This window comes from Squalius cephalus, assembly GCF_949319135.1.
Source record: "Squalius cephalus genome assembly, chromosome: 7".
Classification (NCBI taxonomy): Eukaryota; Metazoa; Chordata; class Actinopteri; order Cypriniformes; family Leuciscidae; genus Squalius; species Squalius cephalus.
This window is the reverse complement of record NC_137128.1, coordinates 30,531,811-30,550,262: the sequence shown is the minus strand read 5'-3', so window position 1 is coordinate 30,550,262 and position 18,452 is coordinate 30,531,811. Positions and strand designations below refer to the sequence as shown.

The following is an 18,452-nucleotide window of genomic DNA, read 5'->3' as shown; positions in this document are numbered from 1 at the left end:
TTGTAACCAGAAATACTTCTAAAACCAGAAAATATTTGCTATTGTTTTATCATTACATTATGTTCTATTCCACCTTTAAATATGAAAAAGTAGTTTGATTTGTGAGCTGTTTGCTTTTTACAGTGGATGGAGCCGGTGAGCTGAAACAGAAAATCTCACTGACCAAAGCAGAGGAAAAGTTAGCTATTTTAGACTGTCACTTCACTTCAGACTGCTGGAACTACATCCACTGGTATCAGCAGAAAGAGGGAGAAACATTGAAGAGGATCCTGTATGCTGGCATAAATGATGGATCCGCAAAAAATGATGCAGGTTTTGAGTCCATAAAATCAGAAAAGAAAACATCAAATCATTTTGCTTTGAAAATCACCAAGCTGAAAAAAGAGCATTCAGCGATGTATTACTGTGCTTGCTGGTCCCGGAGCTCAGGCGGCACAGTACACATAAATACTAAAGTCTTGCACAAAAACTCTGCAAGGTTTCCTGTCATGATCAGAGACCACAAACCTTTATCTTAATGTTTTATGAACATAACACCAAGGTCATGAGTTCAATTCCCAAGGAATTCATCAACTAATAAAATGTCTTGAATGCAATGTAAGTTGTGTCTGCCAAATGCATAAATAGAAATGTTTATATTTTATGCGCAATATTTTGTTTATTTCCTTAGCAGAAATAAAGTAAATAGATTCAGTTAACTTGTTCTTGAATGAGGGGCTCTGAGTTGTCACATCTGTACAATGATCCTCAGTACAAACGCATATTAGCATGAGGACAGGAAACTCAACAGCACTGCAGCCTCCCATTTACTATAATGCAGTTGAAATCAAAATGTAAGTGCTATAAGACTAAGAGTTACATGTGCAAATGATTACATACAAAAAGGTTAGAGAAATTGGGTTCTGCTTCTGATGCCGTTCTGTTCAGATGTGCATACAAACCTCCTCAAACGACTGGTGAACTTACTGGAAATGATTAACAGTTGTCTGGGCATTGAAAATATACATCCCCTGCTGGTGATACCGTGATAATACTTTGCATATATTACCAATCAGCGTATTGTAGAGGAAAGTCAAAGGTTTGAGGACAAGATGTTATGTATATGCTAATTTTAGTATATTAGTGTAATACTGAAGCACAGAGTTGAAGCTGTATAATCTGTTACATCTGAATCATGAACCACAAAACAAACTCAGATTAGCATGAGGGCCGGAAGCTAAATATCATAAACTTGTCATATGATCTCTCCTCATCACAGAGTAAAGACAGAAGCTCTCCAGACACTCCCTGCCATCATGCGTCTTCAAATGCAGCTATGTCTTTTGTTTCTCATTCAGCAGTTATGTAGAGGTAAGGTTTTTTTATTATTATTATTTGAAAACATACCATAATTGTGTATGTTATCACAAAAAGCAAACTTGATAACTCTCATTAACTTTACATTTATGTTGGCTAGCCCATTATATCTTACCTTGGGTAACAAATTGTCTTGATAACATTTATTTTTTATTTTTATTTTTTAGTTGATGCAAATGTGAAGTTGCAACAGAAAATCTCATCCACCAAATCTATGGACAAGACAGTTGTTATTGACTGTAATTTTCCTACAGACTGCTCAAGCTACATTCACTGGTATCAACTAAAAGAGGGACAAACCTTAAAAAGAATCCTGTATGCATCTATAACAGACGGAACCGTATACAATGATGCTGGTTTTGAATCGTTTAAAGTAGATAAGAAAAAAGAAAATCTGGCTCTGAAAATACCTGAACTAAAAAAAGAGCATTCAGCAATGTATTACTGTGCTTGTTGGGTCTCAGGCGGCACAGTAGTTATAAATACTGAAACCCTGTACAAAAACTCAGCAGGGTTCCTGATTTAATCTAAAACCACAAGCCACAAATTAGGCTATATAAAAACAATGCTAGTAACAAACAATGAATTTCTTTCAGCCCAAATAAATTTAATTCACTCCAAAGAGTGTTTGCGGATCCTCGGCAGTCGAGAAAAGAGGGAGAAGGTTTAAAGTTGGTTATGAATGAAATATAGGACAAATATGCTGTTGAACAGTAAGAAAGATCAGCTTTAGGATTCAAGGAATCAACAAGAACTCAGATAAGTGTTTACCGGGCTGTCGCTTGTATTGATTTTTACATAAATTCATTAGTATTAGCCTAAAATGTTGACTCAAAGTTTAGTTAGTGGGTGCCCAGGACAATAACCGCGTTGTCTGGCCAAAAGCTTGTTTAAAGTTGTTCAGCGTGAGTGGGTGGGTGACGACAGATGAGTCTTGTGTTTTGCAGGACTTGTAAATAAACCATTGCAGCCTCTACTGGTAAGAGTGTGACATGACACTGTACTGAACACTTGCTGGATCTGTTCACTACAGAAGTAAATTAAGTGTCTTAGCATTTTAATGATCAAACTAAAGATTGATATAGCTTTTTACTTTCTTGGTTAATATTTTAAAAGACTTCATGGATATTCTAAAACAATGTACACGAGGAAACTGCAGATTCTCTTCTGCACAAACTGCATCTTTTTGTTTAGGAATAAATGACTGTGGGAGACAGGAAAGTCTTCGGTTCGGGTACAAGACTATATGTGACAGGTAAGACAAAAATCACATAATTAAGGTCTGCCAAACTTATTTTAAGCATTTTAAAGTTCGTTGCATACAAATTATTTCTGTAATTCAGCTGGCAACAGAGAGTTCTTTAGAGATTCCAGCAATTCCATCTTGTGCTTGTTTACACAAAACAGGAGAATTTATGTTAAAGGGTTAACCCAAAAAGTGAAAATTCTGTCATCATTCTAAACCTGTATGACTTTCTTTCTTTGGAACACTTTCTGAAAAATTTGTCCGTTTTTTCCCCATACAGTTTAAGTAAAAGGGTTTTAGTGTATTTTTGTACCCCACTGACTTCTATTGCATGGACAAAAACTGTCAAAAAACTAAATAAAAATCTTCAAAATATCTTTTGTTTTGTGTTCTATAGAAGGATAAATTCATACAGGTTTGGAAGGGCTTGCGGGTGATGATAACATAATTTTCATTTTTGTGTGAACTAACCCTTTAAAATAGTGTAAACCATCAGAAAGAGTGAACAGTTGTCTTTTATTATACCACACACTAGAAGGTTTTGTATTATTCAGAAGTATTTGTAATAGACTTAATCTGGGTGGGCTGGATCAAAAGATTTGGAACTGGAACCCGGCTGATAGTAACTGGTAGGAAACTGTACGAATTTCGTCAAATCCATGGTTTTGTATTATTCAGAAGTATTTGTAATAGACCTAATCTGGGTGGGCTACTATATCAAAAGATTTGGAACTGGAACTCGGCTGATAGTAACTGGTAGGAAACTGTACGAATTTCGTCAAATCCATAAAAAATGATGTAATTTCCAAGTGAAAACTTTCTCCAGTCACCCTCTATTTGCTAATTGTCTCATTTGCTTATTGATCACTGAAGTAATGTTCAAAATGTATTTCTCTTAAGACAAAGGAAAAGACACGGTCATCCCACCAACTCTTACAGGGTACCTACCATCAAAAAAACAAAGTGGCAAACAGACAGTGTTATGTCAGGCCAAGGGCATGTTTCCAGACTTGGTGAAATTCACCTGGAAAAAGCAGAGCACACCTGGAGAGTGGACAGATGTATCGGAGGCAAATGTTGTGGAGCAGAGGAATGAAAATGATAATAAAGTCACCGTGACAAGTATGTTGATTTACGATCAAAACACCGACGTCTATCAATGCTCTGTTATCCATGAAGGAGGCAATAAGGAACCCCAAAGTAAAACACTGAAGGAAGGTAATTTGAAGAAACTCAGATTTACTACATTCATATGTGTTAGATTTCTTGGAAAGAAAGTTTAATACAATTATAGAGTTGCAGACACATAGACTTGGATTATAAACAATAATAATTATTCTTTGTTATATATAAAAACGTTATTAAAGCCTTAATTACATCAAATAATTAATAAAGAGATCGTTAGAATTAAAAGTACATGATTTTTATTAATTATAGGCTATATATATATATCTCAAGAGGATCCCCCACATTTTATCTAATTTTGTGTCTCTGGAAAATATGACATTGTATGTTGAATTCTTTTGTGTCTATAAGTTAATGGGAGATTAGTGGACACATCACATTCAATTCAGTTCAATTCACATTTATTTGTATAGCACTTTTCACAATACATATAGTTTTTAAAGCAGCTTTACAGAAAATATGTATCTACATTACAATTTTGAGTGATCTGTTATCAGAGGTATCAAAGTAGTGTATTTCAGAAGTTTACATACCAATATCAGTGTTTTTGTATTTGTGGAGTAAAAGTTATAGTTTTTATTTTGAAGTAAACATTTTTTTTAATTAGATGTAGATTTAATACTTATTGTAATTAATGGGGTTATTATGTAATTTTCCAATTAAATGTACATATCAGACATCTTCGCTTTCATTAAAACCTATAGGTTTGAGTGAGATCATTAAATTTGATTCTATTATATGACACACACTACCGTTCAAAAGTTTGGGGTCAGTAAGATTTTTTTAATGTTTTTAAAATAAGTATCTTCTGCTCACCAAGGCTGCATTTATTTGACAAAAAACAATAAAAAAACAGTAATATTGTGAAATATTATGACAATTTAAAATGACTGTTTTCTATTTTAATATATTTTAAACTGTAATTTATTCCTGTGATCAAAGCTGAATTTTCAGCATCATTTTCAACATTGATAATAATCATAAATGTTTCTTGAGCATCAAATCAACATATTAGAATGATTTCTGAAGGATCGTGTGACATTGAAGACTGGAGTAATGATGCTGAAAATTCAGCTTTGATCACAGGAATAAATTATAGTTTAAAATATATTAAAATAGAAAACAGTCATTTTAAATTGTCATATTTCACAATATTACTGTTTTTTTTTTTTTTTATTGTTTTTTATCAAATAAATTCAGCCTTGGTGAGCAGAAGATACTTATTTTAAAAAGAAGTTTTACTGACTCCAAACTTTTGAACGGTAGTGTATCTTCAATTAAAATATGGAAAATTAAATATGTAAATATTCATATGTCTGTCTATAAGTAATACCTTTCAGATAAACCTCTTTTATTGGGATTCTGCTTTGTCTTGTTTTACCCTATATATTAATAAAATGACTGTTTTGTTATATTTCAGAGAAGAAAGAGAAGAAAGAAGAGAAATCTGATGATGCCACTGAGAACACAACATGCCCACCCAACAATGGTACCCCAAGTTATCAGGAGATATCAGGTGAATAAATAAAATAATTTATTTGTTTTTTAATTATTATTATTTAAAATAATAATTTGTATGTTTTTTTCACGTTAATTTGTCTTTTCATAAAGTAATTTAACAAACTGATCTAACTGATCTAATTTGTCTTAATCATTTCATTCACACTGTATCCCTCAATGGACCAAAAAGACAAAAAAGTCACATTGTTACATTATGGGTACAATATAAGTGTGGTTGACATTAGTCAACATTAAAATCTTGTAGATTGAAATGCAAAACTCCATCTAAAATTAATGGTAGAAGTGTGTATATATATATATATATATATATATATATATATATATATATATATATATATATATATATATATATATATATATACACACACATACATTTTACCCTAAGATCTTGATGCTGATCAAAAACAAAATGTGACATGTTATGCCTCAACTATGTGCAGTATGAAAAAAAAATTAAATGTATATTAAATATTAAATTAAATGTTCAAATGTATTTTTGTTTTATTGCAGGCTCTTCAGACCAAATACCCAGTCGGAGCCTGTTTGTCTATGCGTATGCTGTCATGATCATGAAGAACGGATTATATTTTTGTGCTGTCTTTATCTTTCTGTTAAAGAGAAAAGTTGGAAAGAAAGAAGAAAGCTCTTAGAGATTAAAGCCATAAGATAAACATCAAGCAAACAAAGGTTTATCACATAGAGTATGTTTAGCTGATTTCTAAAGTTGCATGTCTGCAACTATATTATCTCTGCTTAAATGTATTTCTTTTAAATGTATTTGTTGTAGATCAGCTTTGCACAACTGTTTTATTTTTCCATCTTTGAAATGCAATATTTTGATTTTTAAAAGCGCATAATATACCAACATTTGAAATGTTTTGTTTTCCCATCATAATCTGTTTTTGTGGCATTCTCTGAATTTGTTCAATAAAATATTACAAAACTTATTTTTCTTGCTCATAAATGGAAATTTTACTTTTATAGTTACATTAATTCTCTACAAATGCACTTTTTGCATTATGAATAATTGAATCGTTTTTTAAAAACTTTTTTTTTTTAATTTATGCTTGCAGTATTAGAGTAAATAAAATATAAAATGAATAAAACGAAATTATGCATATAAAAAGTTGATTGCCTAGACATTATTTTAGAAATACTGTATTTATCCAAACACCAATAATACAATATGTAGCAGATACATATTTAATTATGTGCCAAAACTTATATAAACTTAATTGGAAAAAAAACAAAAATACAGTAAAATAATAATAAAACTTACTACTAATATGTCTGCTAAATGAATTCAAAGAATTTTAAAGAATAATCTATTAATACTTTACATCTTTATATGGTTTACTGTTTTAGCTCAATTAATAAAAGAGCATTTCTTGAATCTATTTTAATGAAGTTTAAAGATCAAAACCTCAGACATGAATTTGAAAACATCACTCCGGTGATTGAAACTGCTGCGGTAGGAAAATGTGGTTGGGTATGTAGTGTACACACCACTAGCGGAGGCGCTTACTGGAAAGAAAACATGCAGCAGTTTAACCACAGCATGATTGGCTGATAATTTATTAGCGGCTGCAGGCTGTTTGTCTTGTTAATCTAAGCTGTTATTTGTGGGCGAGGAGGCTGCAACATCCGTGAGAGCGCAAACTGACTCTCGGCAGGGGTTTCCGCTCCCCTCGCTTTCAGTCTGTAAAAACTTGATGCATAGAAACACACACATTTAATAAAAACATCGTTTTAATACACAACGAAAGAGGAATATACAATCTGCCATTATCCTGCATATTCGAGGCTTTGTGATGGAAACATATGGAGATTCTTTATATATTCGTAGAAAACCGAAGGTCTCAGACCCGAGGTACATAAGCCCTTATTCAGTAAGCATGGCACAGGTCAACAGAAAGTAGATTTATTTTAAGATGATTTTGTTTAGGAATGCTTACTGAAGAGGAGCCAAAGACAAAAAACATAAAAATGTATTACATATCCATGCATCATTACAAGTCGTATTTCTTCATTGAAGTGCTTTTCATGCTAAACTTGGCCAGTCGGTTCATTCCGAACACGAGATTAAACCGGAAAACATGAAATCTTCACGCACTAAAGAGTGGCAGTGCAGACCTGAGACTTTACTGCTATTCACATTTAGGTCTTCTCCAGTGATGCATGTGAGATCAGAGGCATAACAATGTGTTAATAAACATTTGGAGCTTTACTGCATGAACATGTGAGACGGCAGTCGCTTTGTTACACAGAAGAGCGTCATGTGAAAAAAAGCAAAATGTCGTGGTCAACACTGGTATTATTTGTTGATTAAATTCAAAATACACATTAAAATTTTTCTTTTTTTTCAATCAGTGCTGTATAAGCAGAATAGGTTTTTGTTCAGTGACACACACAATGCGATTGCACTAAGAGCTTGTGTGGCAAAATGCTGATCATGGCGATGGTGGATCTAAGGCAGAGTGACTGTCTAGTTCTGGTAACCCACGTACACAAACCCATATTAAGACACACACAGCCCGAAGTCGAGCAGCGCTGGAAGAGGCTGTTGTATTCCAGAAGTCAGTGTTAACTCTGAGCTCCTAATAACAATTCAAATACAGTCCTATTAGTTAGATTGAAATAGATGGAAGAATAAAAAAATGATAAAAGAATGATTAATATTTTTTGAATACCTGCTAGACGATGGGCTTCTCAAGATCATGTTTATCATCGAGATCTTCATCAGAGTCTAGAGAAGCAAAAGATCATATTTAGTGAGTGTTTAACATCTCTGTAGGCATACTGAACAAACGGGCCGAAAAAACAAGGATGTTTCTTTTCATACTTGCAATTTTCTCGTATTACTAAAGTACACATCATTTTGTTGCCTGTGCTGTTTTTCAAAGCACTAAAAAACTGAAATAATATTGTGAAAAAATGTATAGATATTCTTAACAAAAATATAAAAGTGAATAAAAATCGTTAGGGTATGTATTCATTCTCTTTGTTTCAGAGTTTACTAAGATGAGCAACAAATGTGTGAATAAAATCAGCCCAGTAAAGTGATCCCTTTTCATGCTGTGAATCTAAAGCACACAAAGGCATACATTGAAAAAAATTATTCGTTGAATTTACTTGTATGTAAGAATGTTTTTCGTAAGTGGTTGCACACAATTGATTTTAGCTACATTTAAACAAATGCATTAAGTTGAACTAAAATTTATTAAGTTCAACTTAATGCATTTGTTTAAATGTAGCTAAAATCAATTGTGTGCAACCACTTACGATACATTTTTTTAGTAAATTCAACTATCACTTTTCAGTGTATTAGAGTCCTGCAAAGACATTTGCGAACATTTATTAAATTTAAAGGGACACATAATGTTTAGTTGCCCCCAATGGACTGGACACTACTGATTTAATTTGTCACGAGGTGTAAAACAAATCAATCTACCAAGACAAATTTTGAAATTTACTGAAGATAAATGAGTAAATTCACAGATTGATCAGCAAAACTGTGAATTATCTGTATAACAGTAATTCGGTATGCAATGCATGTATAAGCAGATTTGCTCATAAAACATTTCTTACTATTATCAATGTTTAATTATCAGTATTCTTTGATGAGTAAAAAGTTCTAAATAACAGCAATTATTTGAAATTGAAATTAAATTAACTTATAATTACTTAATAAAAACAAAAGACTCCAAACTTTTGAATGGTAGTGTATGTGTGTGTATATATAACAATTCATTTAGTCTGAATCAGTTAAGTTCAGAGTAACATAATTTGTACACTTTCTTTATAAAGTCATTTAACTGACTGATCAAATTGATCTAATTGTACACACTGTAGTCCTCAATGGACCAAAAAGAAAAGAAAAAAGGGGGGAAAATGTGCAAACATTGTGAAAATGGGTGCAAGATATGCATAGTTGACATAAATTATTGTTAGCAAAAATGTTGAGGATTGACATGAAAAACTAATGTTAAACTTTAAAGAAATGGAGACGAGTATATACTGTATATATATATATATATATATATATATATATATATATATATATATATATATATATATATATATATACAGTACAGGTCAAAAGTTTGGAAACATTACTATTTTTAATGTTTTTGAAAGAAGTTTCTTCTGCTCATCAAGCCTGCATTTATTTGATCAAAAATACAGAAAAAAAATGTAATATTGTGATATATTATAACAATTTAAAATAATTGGTTTTCAATTGATTATACTTTAAATGATCATTTATTTCTGTGATGCAAAGCTGAATTTTCAGGATCATTACTCCAGTCTATCACATGATCCTTTAGAAATCATTCTAATATGAGGATTCATTATCAAAGTTGGAAACAGTTCTGCTGCTTAATATTTTTTCAGAACCTTTTTTAGGATACTTTGAAATTGATGAATAAAAAGTAAAATAAATAAATTAAATTAAAAAAAAGAAGCAATTTTTGTAAAAATAAAAATCTTTTGTAACAACAATACACACTACTGGTCAGTAATTTGGGGTCAGTAATATTTTTCTTTCTTTTTTTGAAATAAATCAATACTTTTATTCAGCAAGGATGTGTTAAATTGATAAAAAGTGATCGTAAAGAAGATTTATATTATTAGAATATATTTTTTTATTTTGAATAAATGCAGTTCTTTTTAACCTTTTATTCATCAAATATATTAGGCAGCAGAACTGTTTCCAACACTCATAATAAATCAGAATATTAGAATGATTTCTAAAGGATCATGTGATAGACTGGATGTGATATGTGACACTGAAGACTGGAGTAATAATCCTGAAAATTCAGCTTTGCATCACAGGAATAAATTATTTTTTAAAGTATATTCAAATAGAAAACTATTATTTTAAGCTACGGTATTTTAAACTATTATTATTATTTTAATATTATTTCACAATATTACTGGTTTTTTTTTTCTGTATTTTTGATCAAATAAACGCAGCCTTGATAAGCATTAGAGACTTCTTTCAAAAATATAAAACAATCGTAATGTTTCCAAACTTTTGACCTGTACTGTATATGTGTATATATATATATATATATATATATATATATATATATATATATATATATATATATATATATATATATATATATATATATATATGTATATGTATGTGTATATATATTATATATATTATATATATACAGTACCTGTCAAAAGTTTGGAAACATTACTATTTTTAATGTTTTTGAAAGAAGTCTCTTATGCTCATCAAGCCTGCAGTTAAAAAACAAAAAAACAAAAAAAATAAACAGTAATATTATGAAATATTATTACAATTTAAAATAATGGTTCTCTTTTTTAATATATTTTAAAATGTAATTTATTTTTGTGATGCAAAGCTGAATTTTCATCAGCAAGTACTACAGTCTTTGGTGTCTTATGATCCTTCAGAAATCATTCTAATATGATGATTTGATACTCAGTTATTATCAATGATGGAAACAGTTGTGCTGTTTAATATATTTTTTTGGAATACTTTTTTTCAGGATTCATTGATGAGTAAAACGTTAACAGCATTTATTCATAAAAACAGCATTTATTCAAAATAAAAACATTTCTAACAATATAAATCGTTACCATCACCTTTTATCAATTTAACGCATCCTTGTTGAATTAAAGTACTAATTTCTTAAAAAAAAAATAGTTATTGTTCCCAAACTTTTGAACGGTAGTGTATATTGTTACAAAAGATTTCTTTTCTAAATAAATACAGTTCTTTTTAACTTTTTATTCATCAAATAATCCTGAAAAAAGTATCTCAGGTTATAAAAAAAATATTAAGCAGCACAACTGTTTCCAACACTGATCATAAATCAGCATATTAGAATGATTTCTGAAGGATCATAAGACACCAAAGACTGGAGTACTTGCTGATGAAAATTCAGCTTTGCATCACAAAAATAAATTACATTTTAAAGTATATTAAAAAATAGAACCATTATTTTAAATTGTAATAATATTTCCTAATATTACTGTTTTTTTTTTTTTTTTTGTTTTTTTTAACTGCAGGCTTGATGAGCATAAGAGACTTCTTTCAAAAACATTAAAAATAGTAATGTTTCCAAACTTTTGACTGGTACTGTATATATATATTTTTTTTTGTTTTTTTTTTTGTTTTGTTTTTTTTTAGTTTTAGAGTGTATAAGATATAAAATGATAATGGCGCAAAATGCACACTTTGTAATTTATTAATAGGATACGGTAATGGTTTAAATATGTTTTAGGCGCTTTAATACTGCTGCAACACCTCTAAATACATACATTTATCCTTGAAAATCTCTAGCGCTCACCGCAGTGCACCTGAGCTCTGACAGTGGCATTTCCTGGAAAATACATATCTGTTACTGTTGTAAAAATGTGGTGAGAACATTATATCCCTCATTTGTAAGAGTGATCTCTGTTTAAATAAACTATGACTAAAAATAAAAATAAAACATAAATAAGAACAAAAAGTTACACAGCTGATTCACTAATCTTTTAAGCTATCAAGCGCCAGAACCAGAAAAAAACTGGTGAAAGACATGATTTTAGATTTCCATACAACCCTTTTTCATGGTTGTCCGGCTTGTGTTGGGCATTTAGTAAGCTATTACCTGCCATGGACTCAGGAGGAGAGTAGAACTGGCCTTCTGAAACAGGTCCTGGGTATAAAAGAGGTTCTCGATCTGGCACACTCTGCACTGAAAGATACCCTAACACACAGGACACACATGATTGCTAAACATAATGATACTGACACACTGTAAGAGCAAATGAGTTATAATGTCATCTACGTCCATTAGCCTTCACTGATACCGCTTGTAAATGCTTGTCTCACTGTAATTAGATATTTGATTCTCACTGATTTCATCACCAGCCTCTTGGGGCAGGACTTTGAAGTCCAGCAGCCACGTCTCCATCCATGCCAAAATGAAGGAGATGATGGGTAACAAATACCCAAACGCCCCCTGAGACAGGAGCTGGACAAAGGAAGAACATTTTTGGATCAATGGAAAAAGTGTGTAATTCTTAAATGTAAAAAACAAAACTGAATAAAAAACATCTCATACCTTTGATACAACTACTTTCACTATTAAGAAACCACTGGTGATTGCTGTAGTTATCTGTAATGAAGATATGATGATCATTACATGAATCTATATTTAATCTTTTACATTTTTATGTGAAGCTCAGAGTAATAGTTTGTTTAAGCAGCTGAAACAAAGTTCCAGCTTGTTATTAATGAGTAAAGCAACAGTGCCCTCTGGTGGAGGAATGTAAAGTAAAGGCTGCCTACCGCAATGGCCCACCAATGACGCACTTTACACACTGCATACGCAAGAATCAAGGCTGCAAAGCGGAACACAGCCAAGAGCTGAGGAGAAAAACATACAAGCATAAGAGACTGCAAACGCTTGTACATTGGTGTATATTTCGACACACTTAAATGTGTCATCTACCTTTCAAAACTGGTTTATCAATATTTCATGAAAGATTTGTTGCTGTAAAACTCCTGTTCAAAGATTGCTGTCAGGTAACATTTTTAAAATGGCATCACTGTGTATTTGCATAAATATAAATCCACACAGCAACTTACAGGGCGAAGTCTACAGGGATATTTTCCAAATACCAAGCTGTCTTAAAAAAAATGTTGACGCTGCATCAAACTAAGGCAGAAACTCACACATTTAAAGGATCTAAAACAAAGCTTTTAAACACCAAAGAACAACTGAATCTGTATATCAAAGAAGCACCCATATGCATGTGACCCAAGATAGAAGGGTTAAAGAGTTCAATTTGGTCATCTTTTGGTCAAAACACACCATGACGTTCCAAATCTGTATGTTTTTCTTTCTAATGTGAAACACAATAGAAGAAACTTTGAAAAATGTCCACATAATGAAAGTCAGTAAGGTTTGTTGTTTTGTACAACAATGAACAAAAACATTATATGGATAAATCATTTTTCAAATTATCTTCCTCCACATTAGAATAATAGTCATACACGCATTTGGAACGAGATGGGGATGAGCAAATGATGTCATCTTTAGGTAATCTACCCCTTTAAGATCAATAATAGTTTTCCTGGACAGAAACCTTGTGGTTTGAAAGAGGCATGAGTGAGGTCATCTACGTTGAGAGAGAAAAGTCATCTTTGAAAAGGGAACTGTGGAATGGACTGGCCCTAAAATTTTACCACACCAGTTTCATCTTAAATCACACCTTAAATGTGGGTAATTTCCCTGCTAATGAGTCAAAACTGGAGTATATTTTAAAGAGCATATGCTGAGACTTTATGTTGATATTTCATATACACACACACACACACACACACATATATATATATATATATATATATATAGGTGCTGGTCATAAAATTAGAATATCATCAAAAAGTTGATTTATTTCAAGAATTCAACTTAACAGGTGAAACTAATATATTATATAGACTCATTACATGCAAAGTGAGATATTTCAAGCCTTTATTTGTTATAATTTTGATGATTATGGCTTACATCTTATGAAACCCACGAAATTAAAATCCCAGAAAATTAGAATATTACATGAAATCACACAGTAATTACACAGTAATCCCATGGTCATTGAACCAGGTTTTGGTTCTTTTGGCAGTGTGGGCAGGTGCAAATCCTGCTGGAAAATGAAGTCAGCATCTCCATAAAGCTTGTCTGCTGAAGCAAGCATGAAGTGCTCTGGAAATGTCCTGGTAGACGGCTGCGTTGAGTGGACAGCACAGTGGACAACACCAGCCGATGACATGGCTCCCCAAACCAACACAGACTGTGGAAACTTCACACTGGACTTCAAGCATCTTGGATTGTGTGCCTCTCCATTCTTCCTCCAGACTCTGGGACCTTGGTTTCCAAATGAGATGCAAAATTTGCTCTCATCAGAAAAGAGGACTTTGGTCCACTGTGCTTTATTAAATCCAGAGTCAACGCAGCCGTCTACCAGGACATTTTCAGAGCACTTCATGCTTCCTTCATTTTCCAGCAGGATTTGCACCTGCCCACACTGCCAAAAGAACCAAAACCTGGTTCAATGACCATGGTATTACTCTGTAATTACTGTGTGATTTCATGTAATATTCTAATTTTCTGGGATTTTGATTTTGTGGGTTTCATAAGCTGTAAGCCATAATCATCAAAATTATAACAAATAAAGGCTTGAAATATTTCACTTTGCATGTAATGAGTCAATATAATATATTAGTTTCACCTGTTAAGTTGAATTCTTGAAATAAATTAACTTTTTGATGATATTCTAATTATATGACCAGCACCTGTATATATATATATATATATATATATAACATATTACCAATATATATATTATACACATATATACATTACCAATCAGCGTATTGTAGAGAAAAGTCATAGATTTGTGGACAAGACGTTATGCTAATTTTATTATATTAGTGTAATTACTGTTGTAATATTTTCTTATTTAAATGTTTACATTTTTATGAATTAATTAATTATTAGCTTTGCGTCAACTCATGCAACAACTCATGCAACCAAGGAGCTTGTGAACCCCAGTTTGGGAAACCCTGCAATAGAGGGCAGCGTATTGGCCAGTACTTACAAATATGTCAAAAAAGGATTTGTGGTAATCATACTGCAACACCTCTTGCTTCAGTTGCTCTTGTATACCTCCATTGACCTGGATGAATATAGATGAAAAAAATAATTAACATATATAATACAAAATGTTGTGCAGCTGCATCACTATTAAACTGGTGTTTATCCACATATATTTAAAAGAACTTAAAGGAGAACTCCGGTCAATTTTAACATTGAGCTCATTTTTTTGTACATTTGGAGTGCTGTCAATACAGAGAACAACGACAAAAATCGGTGTTGCCTACACCGAGTTATTCTATTTTTAAAATTTGCACCCTATTGACTTCAATGGGGCAAGTAGTAAGCCTGCTTTTTAGCCTCTTAACATCCTTTAAGTGTCATTACAAGTGCACAGAAAATGTGAGTGATTCCTTCCGAGTGAACACGGGTGGATCTGACTGCAGTAGATGTTAGAGATATTAATAAAAATGAAGTTAATTCAGCCAGCGCTCATACCTTTGTTTACATCTTGTTTTCGGTGGAAGGCCATAGTAATCGATTGTCGAATTCAAAAAAATCCTCTGTGTGTTCAACATCTGATTCGGATGAACTATCCATCAGATCTGATATTCTCAGAACACCACAGAGCACCGTCATCGGCTGGGCTGACAGTCTGAGTCTCCACTGTTGCTTAGTTACCTATGATCACGCGCGTGAACTCGACAATCGATTACTATGGCCTTCCACCGAAAACAGGATGTAAACAAAGGTATGAGCGCTGGCTGAATTAACTTCATTTTTATTAATATCTCTAACATCTACTGCAGTCAGATCCACCCGTGTTCACTCGGAAGGAATCACTCACATTTTCTGTGCACTAGTAATGACACTTAAAGGATGTTAAGAGGCTAAAAAGCAGGCTTACTACTTGCCCTATTGAAGTCAACAGGGTGCAAATTTAAAAAATAGAATAACTCGGTGTAGGCAACACCGATTTTTGTCGTTGTTCTCTGTATTGACAGCACTCCAAATGTACAAAAAAATGAGCTCAATGTTAAAATTGACCGGAGTTCTCCTTTAATAATCTCTAGAGGAGATGAATCTATCTAAACCACAACATACATTAAGCTCAATGATCCACAGCAAGGTGACGAATAAAAGGTCAAAGGTCACGAATAAGCAAAAGGTTCTTCGGACATCGGAGATGCACTTCTTCTCTCCTGCTTCATAGGACTCGATACGGGAAGAAATGGGGGTGGAGTTAATGTTTCCCACACCCCTTAGAGTGGCCCGGGACCCCACACTGCTGCTGCATTGGCTGTCCATGACTCGTCCGTCTCGTCCACTCGTGTCACTCCATTCACACTCACACTTCTGGAGAGTCAGACTCTGTAGTCATGCCTAGTTCTGAAAAGACACAGAAAGTGGAGGCATTTCACACAGTGGTCAAAGGTTTATAGTTATTACTGTCATATGATCAGACTTTGTGACGTCATCATATCAACTAAACTACCAAACATCCTGTACCGTCACTAAGTGGATATACTTAAAATAAAATAAATTAAATAATAATAATAAAAAACAAAACAAAGAAAGGACTAACAAAACATTAACACCAATTATAGAGTGCAACAGTTGAGTTCCGGAAGTGAAAATCCCATTCATTTTCTCCATATGGGAATTGATTTTAACCAATAACTTATTTAACTAATGGACCTACTGTAATCTACAATGTTGTTGATCAAAGGTATTTACTTTTGCTGAAGCCATCAGCCTGCTTTATTCAACTTATTTTTTTTTTTAGGTAGGCTAATCTTGTTTAACAGCAGAACTCTGGTGAAAGACTACATTACCCATGACTCTGCAGAGAAATCTCCACCAATCAGAGAATCGAAACAATCAAATTGTAAGAAAAAAGTGCCTGCAAACTCCAATGTAGCACTGTGAACGACGTAATCAAGTCAATCTGTGTGTGTGTGTATATATTCATATAGCAAAAACATATATGGGTATGTGGTTTAAACACAATATGTGTGTAAACAATATTTATCTGTTTTTAATTTGATTGTCACTCGCTATGAATCATGGGATTGTAGTTCTTTCCCTAATTAAAGACGTTAAGTACACGTACATTTTGTTCAATTTTCAGATTCTTCTTTGTGTCATTGTTGATTCACCCCATAGCTAATAACTATTAAATAAAGACTTATAAAACCCCTTCCAGAACCAAGGCTGAAAAAGTGGGCACTGTTGCACTCTATTACATGTATGCATCTCTGGACTACTAGATTCTGATTGGTCAACCGAGGCATTCCGCTGTAAAATAATTAATGTAAAATAATAACCGTTTACTATGGTTGTCGTGTATAAATGACAGCTCATATGGGATGTTCTGTCACACCTGACACCTCGATAGTAATTACAACTCAAATCAATATTTTGTGTCTATATTTTATATTCGCTGTGTAATAAGCAGGATAATGTATGATCATGCTCAAAACAGACAAGAACTTGAACCTAAGGCATCATGACAATTCTGAAAAACAAAACTATCAACCAAATGTCTTAAAGTGGATTAATCTTGCTAAAATTAACAATGTTTCCTATAATGCAATTTCAATCACAATTGAAAAGACTATTGAAAGTAAGTGAATATAACTAGGCTTCATAAAATAAACTAAGCATGAAAATCTAGTCCTACAAGTCTTATCAGGAAGAACCCCAGATTACGTTTAAAAACAGGCAAGAGTTTATGAGAACAGTAACTATCTGTTTGGTTAGTGGGACAAGTTCCTCTTGCTGATGTCATTTAGGCCTAAAGTTACCGAAAAAGAACGAGCACAGGAATTGTCATGCATTGTTTGCACATGACTAACCGTACACTGGGCAGGATTGTTTTGCTTCCCCAGTAAATAACTGATGAGAAGAGAACTGACTTCTTTATGCTGTAATTTATATAGTTATGAACTCCCCTTAATAACAATATAGGACATTTGGCATTATTGCTTTATCTATGACTCTAGCTGAAATGGAAATGGAAAATGTAAGTATATAACCCAATTAACTGATATGAGTTCGTCTGTGTTTATGTTGTGAAGTGTTCATTTCATAGCTCTGCCAAACCAATTTACATGCTATGGGCTAGCATGATAATACACCAGTATAACAGGAAACCCAGCGAGAATTTCTCAAATGTGAAACGTAGTGTCATAATAGCACACCACAAATTTCTATCTTGCTGACTAAAACTGTAACAAGCGAAATAAGCAATCCTAAACTAACAATCTCTCTTGAAAACAATATATCCGGTTACATTTGAGGCAATCAATCTGCAAAACAGCAGCGGCTTCTTGTCACGTTAGCATTGCTTTATCAAAGTAAATGTGTGTGTTATCGGTCATGTCGCTTACCTTTTGTGAGCAATCTTATAAAAGTGCGTGTTGTATTACAGTCAACCGTTAAATCAATGAGGATCTATCTCGCTGAAAATTCCGCACCATCTGATCCTGATGACTTTCGTTTCAGACAGGAAATAGTGT

General features: G+C 32.7%; 2 protein-coding genes across 5 annotated transcripts in view; one reads left to right on the top strand and one right to left on the bottom strand.

The window, feature by feature from the left end:
* LOC307161319 (immunoglobulin kappa light chain-like) overlaps window positions 1-6,428 on the top strand; it is a 21,573-nt gene extending 15,145 nt beyond the window's left edge. For 2 of the 4 annotated variants that reach the window (XM_079875952.1, XM_079875953.1), the window contains exons 3-6: window positions 2,570-2,611; window positions 3,503-3,820; window positions 5,208-5,303; window positions 5,819-6,428. In XM_079875952.1, the coding sequence (XP_079732078.1) occupies window positions 2,570-2,611; window positions 3,503-3,820; window positions 5,208-5,303; window positions 5,819-5,958 (596 nt within the window). In that variant the 3' untranslated portion in view covers window positions 5,959-6,428. The remainder of the gene's footprint in view (window positions 1-2,569; window positions 2,612-3,502; window positions 3,821-5,207; window positions 5,304-5,818) is intronic. The other 2 variants (XM_079875954.1, XM_079875951.1) reach the window with 1 other exon arrangement.
* Window positions 6,367-18,452, bottom strand: stard3nl (STARD3 N-terminal like). The gene is made up of 9 exons (XM_079875955.1): window positions 18,324-18,452; window positions 16,036-16,320; window positions 14,936-15,013; window positions 12,627-12,704; window positions 12,400-12,453; window positions 12,192-12,309; window positions 11,944-12,042; window positions 7,999-8,054; window positions 6,367-7,905 (listed from the first exon to the last, which is right to left on the bottom strand). Exons 2-8 carry the CDS (start codon window positions 16,237-16,239, stop codon window positions 8,002-8,004), a joined length of 684 nt encoding a protein of 227 aa, XP_079732081.1. The 5' UTR covers window positions 16,240-16,320; window positions 18,324-18,452; the 3' UTR covers window positions 6,367-7,905; window positions 7,999-8,001.

Excerpts from the sequence above, each read along its gene's own strand:
- stard3nl (XM_079875955.1), bottom strand. The coding sequence starts at position 16,239 with ATGGACAGCCAATGCAGCAGCAGTGTGGGGTCCCGGGCCACTCTAAGG. Across the intron at positions 12,043-12,191 it reads AGAGGCTGGTGATGAAATCA|GGTATCTTTCAGTGCAGAGT; the intron begins GTGAGAATCAAA and ends CCTGTGTGTTAG. Across the intron at positions 8,055-11,943 it reads TCCTCCTGAGTCCATGGCAG|ACTCTGATGAAGATCTCGAT; the intron begins GTAATAGCTTAC and ends TTGCTTCTCTAG.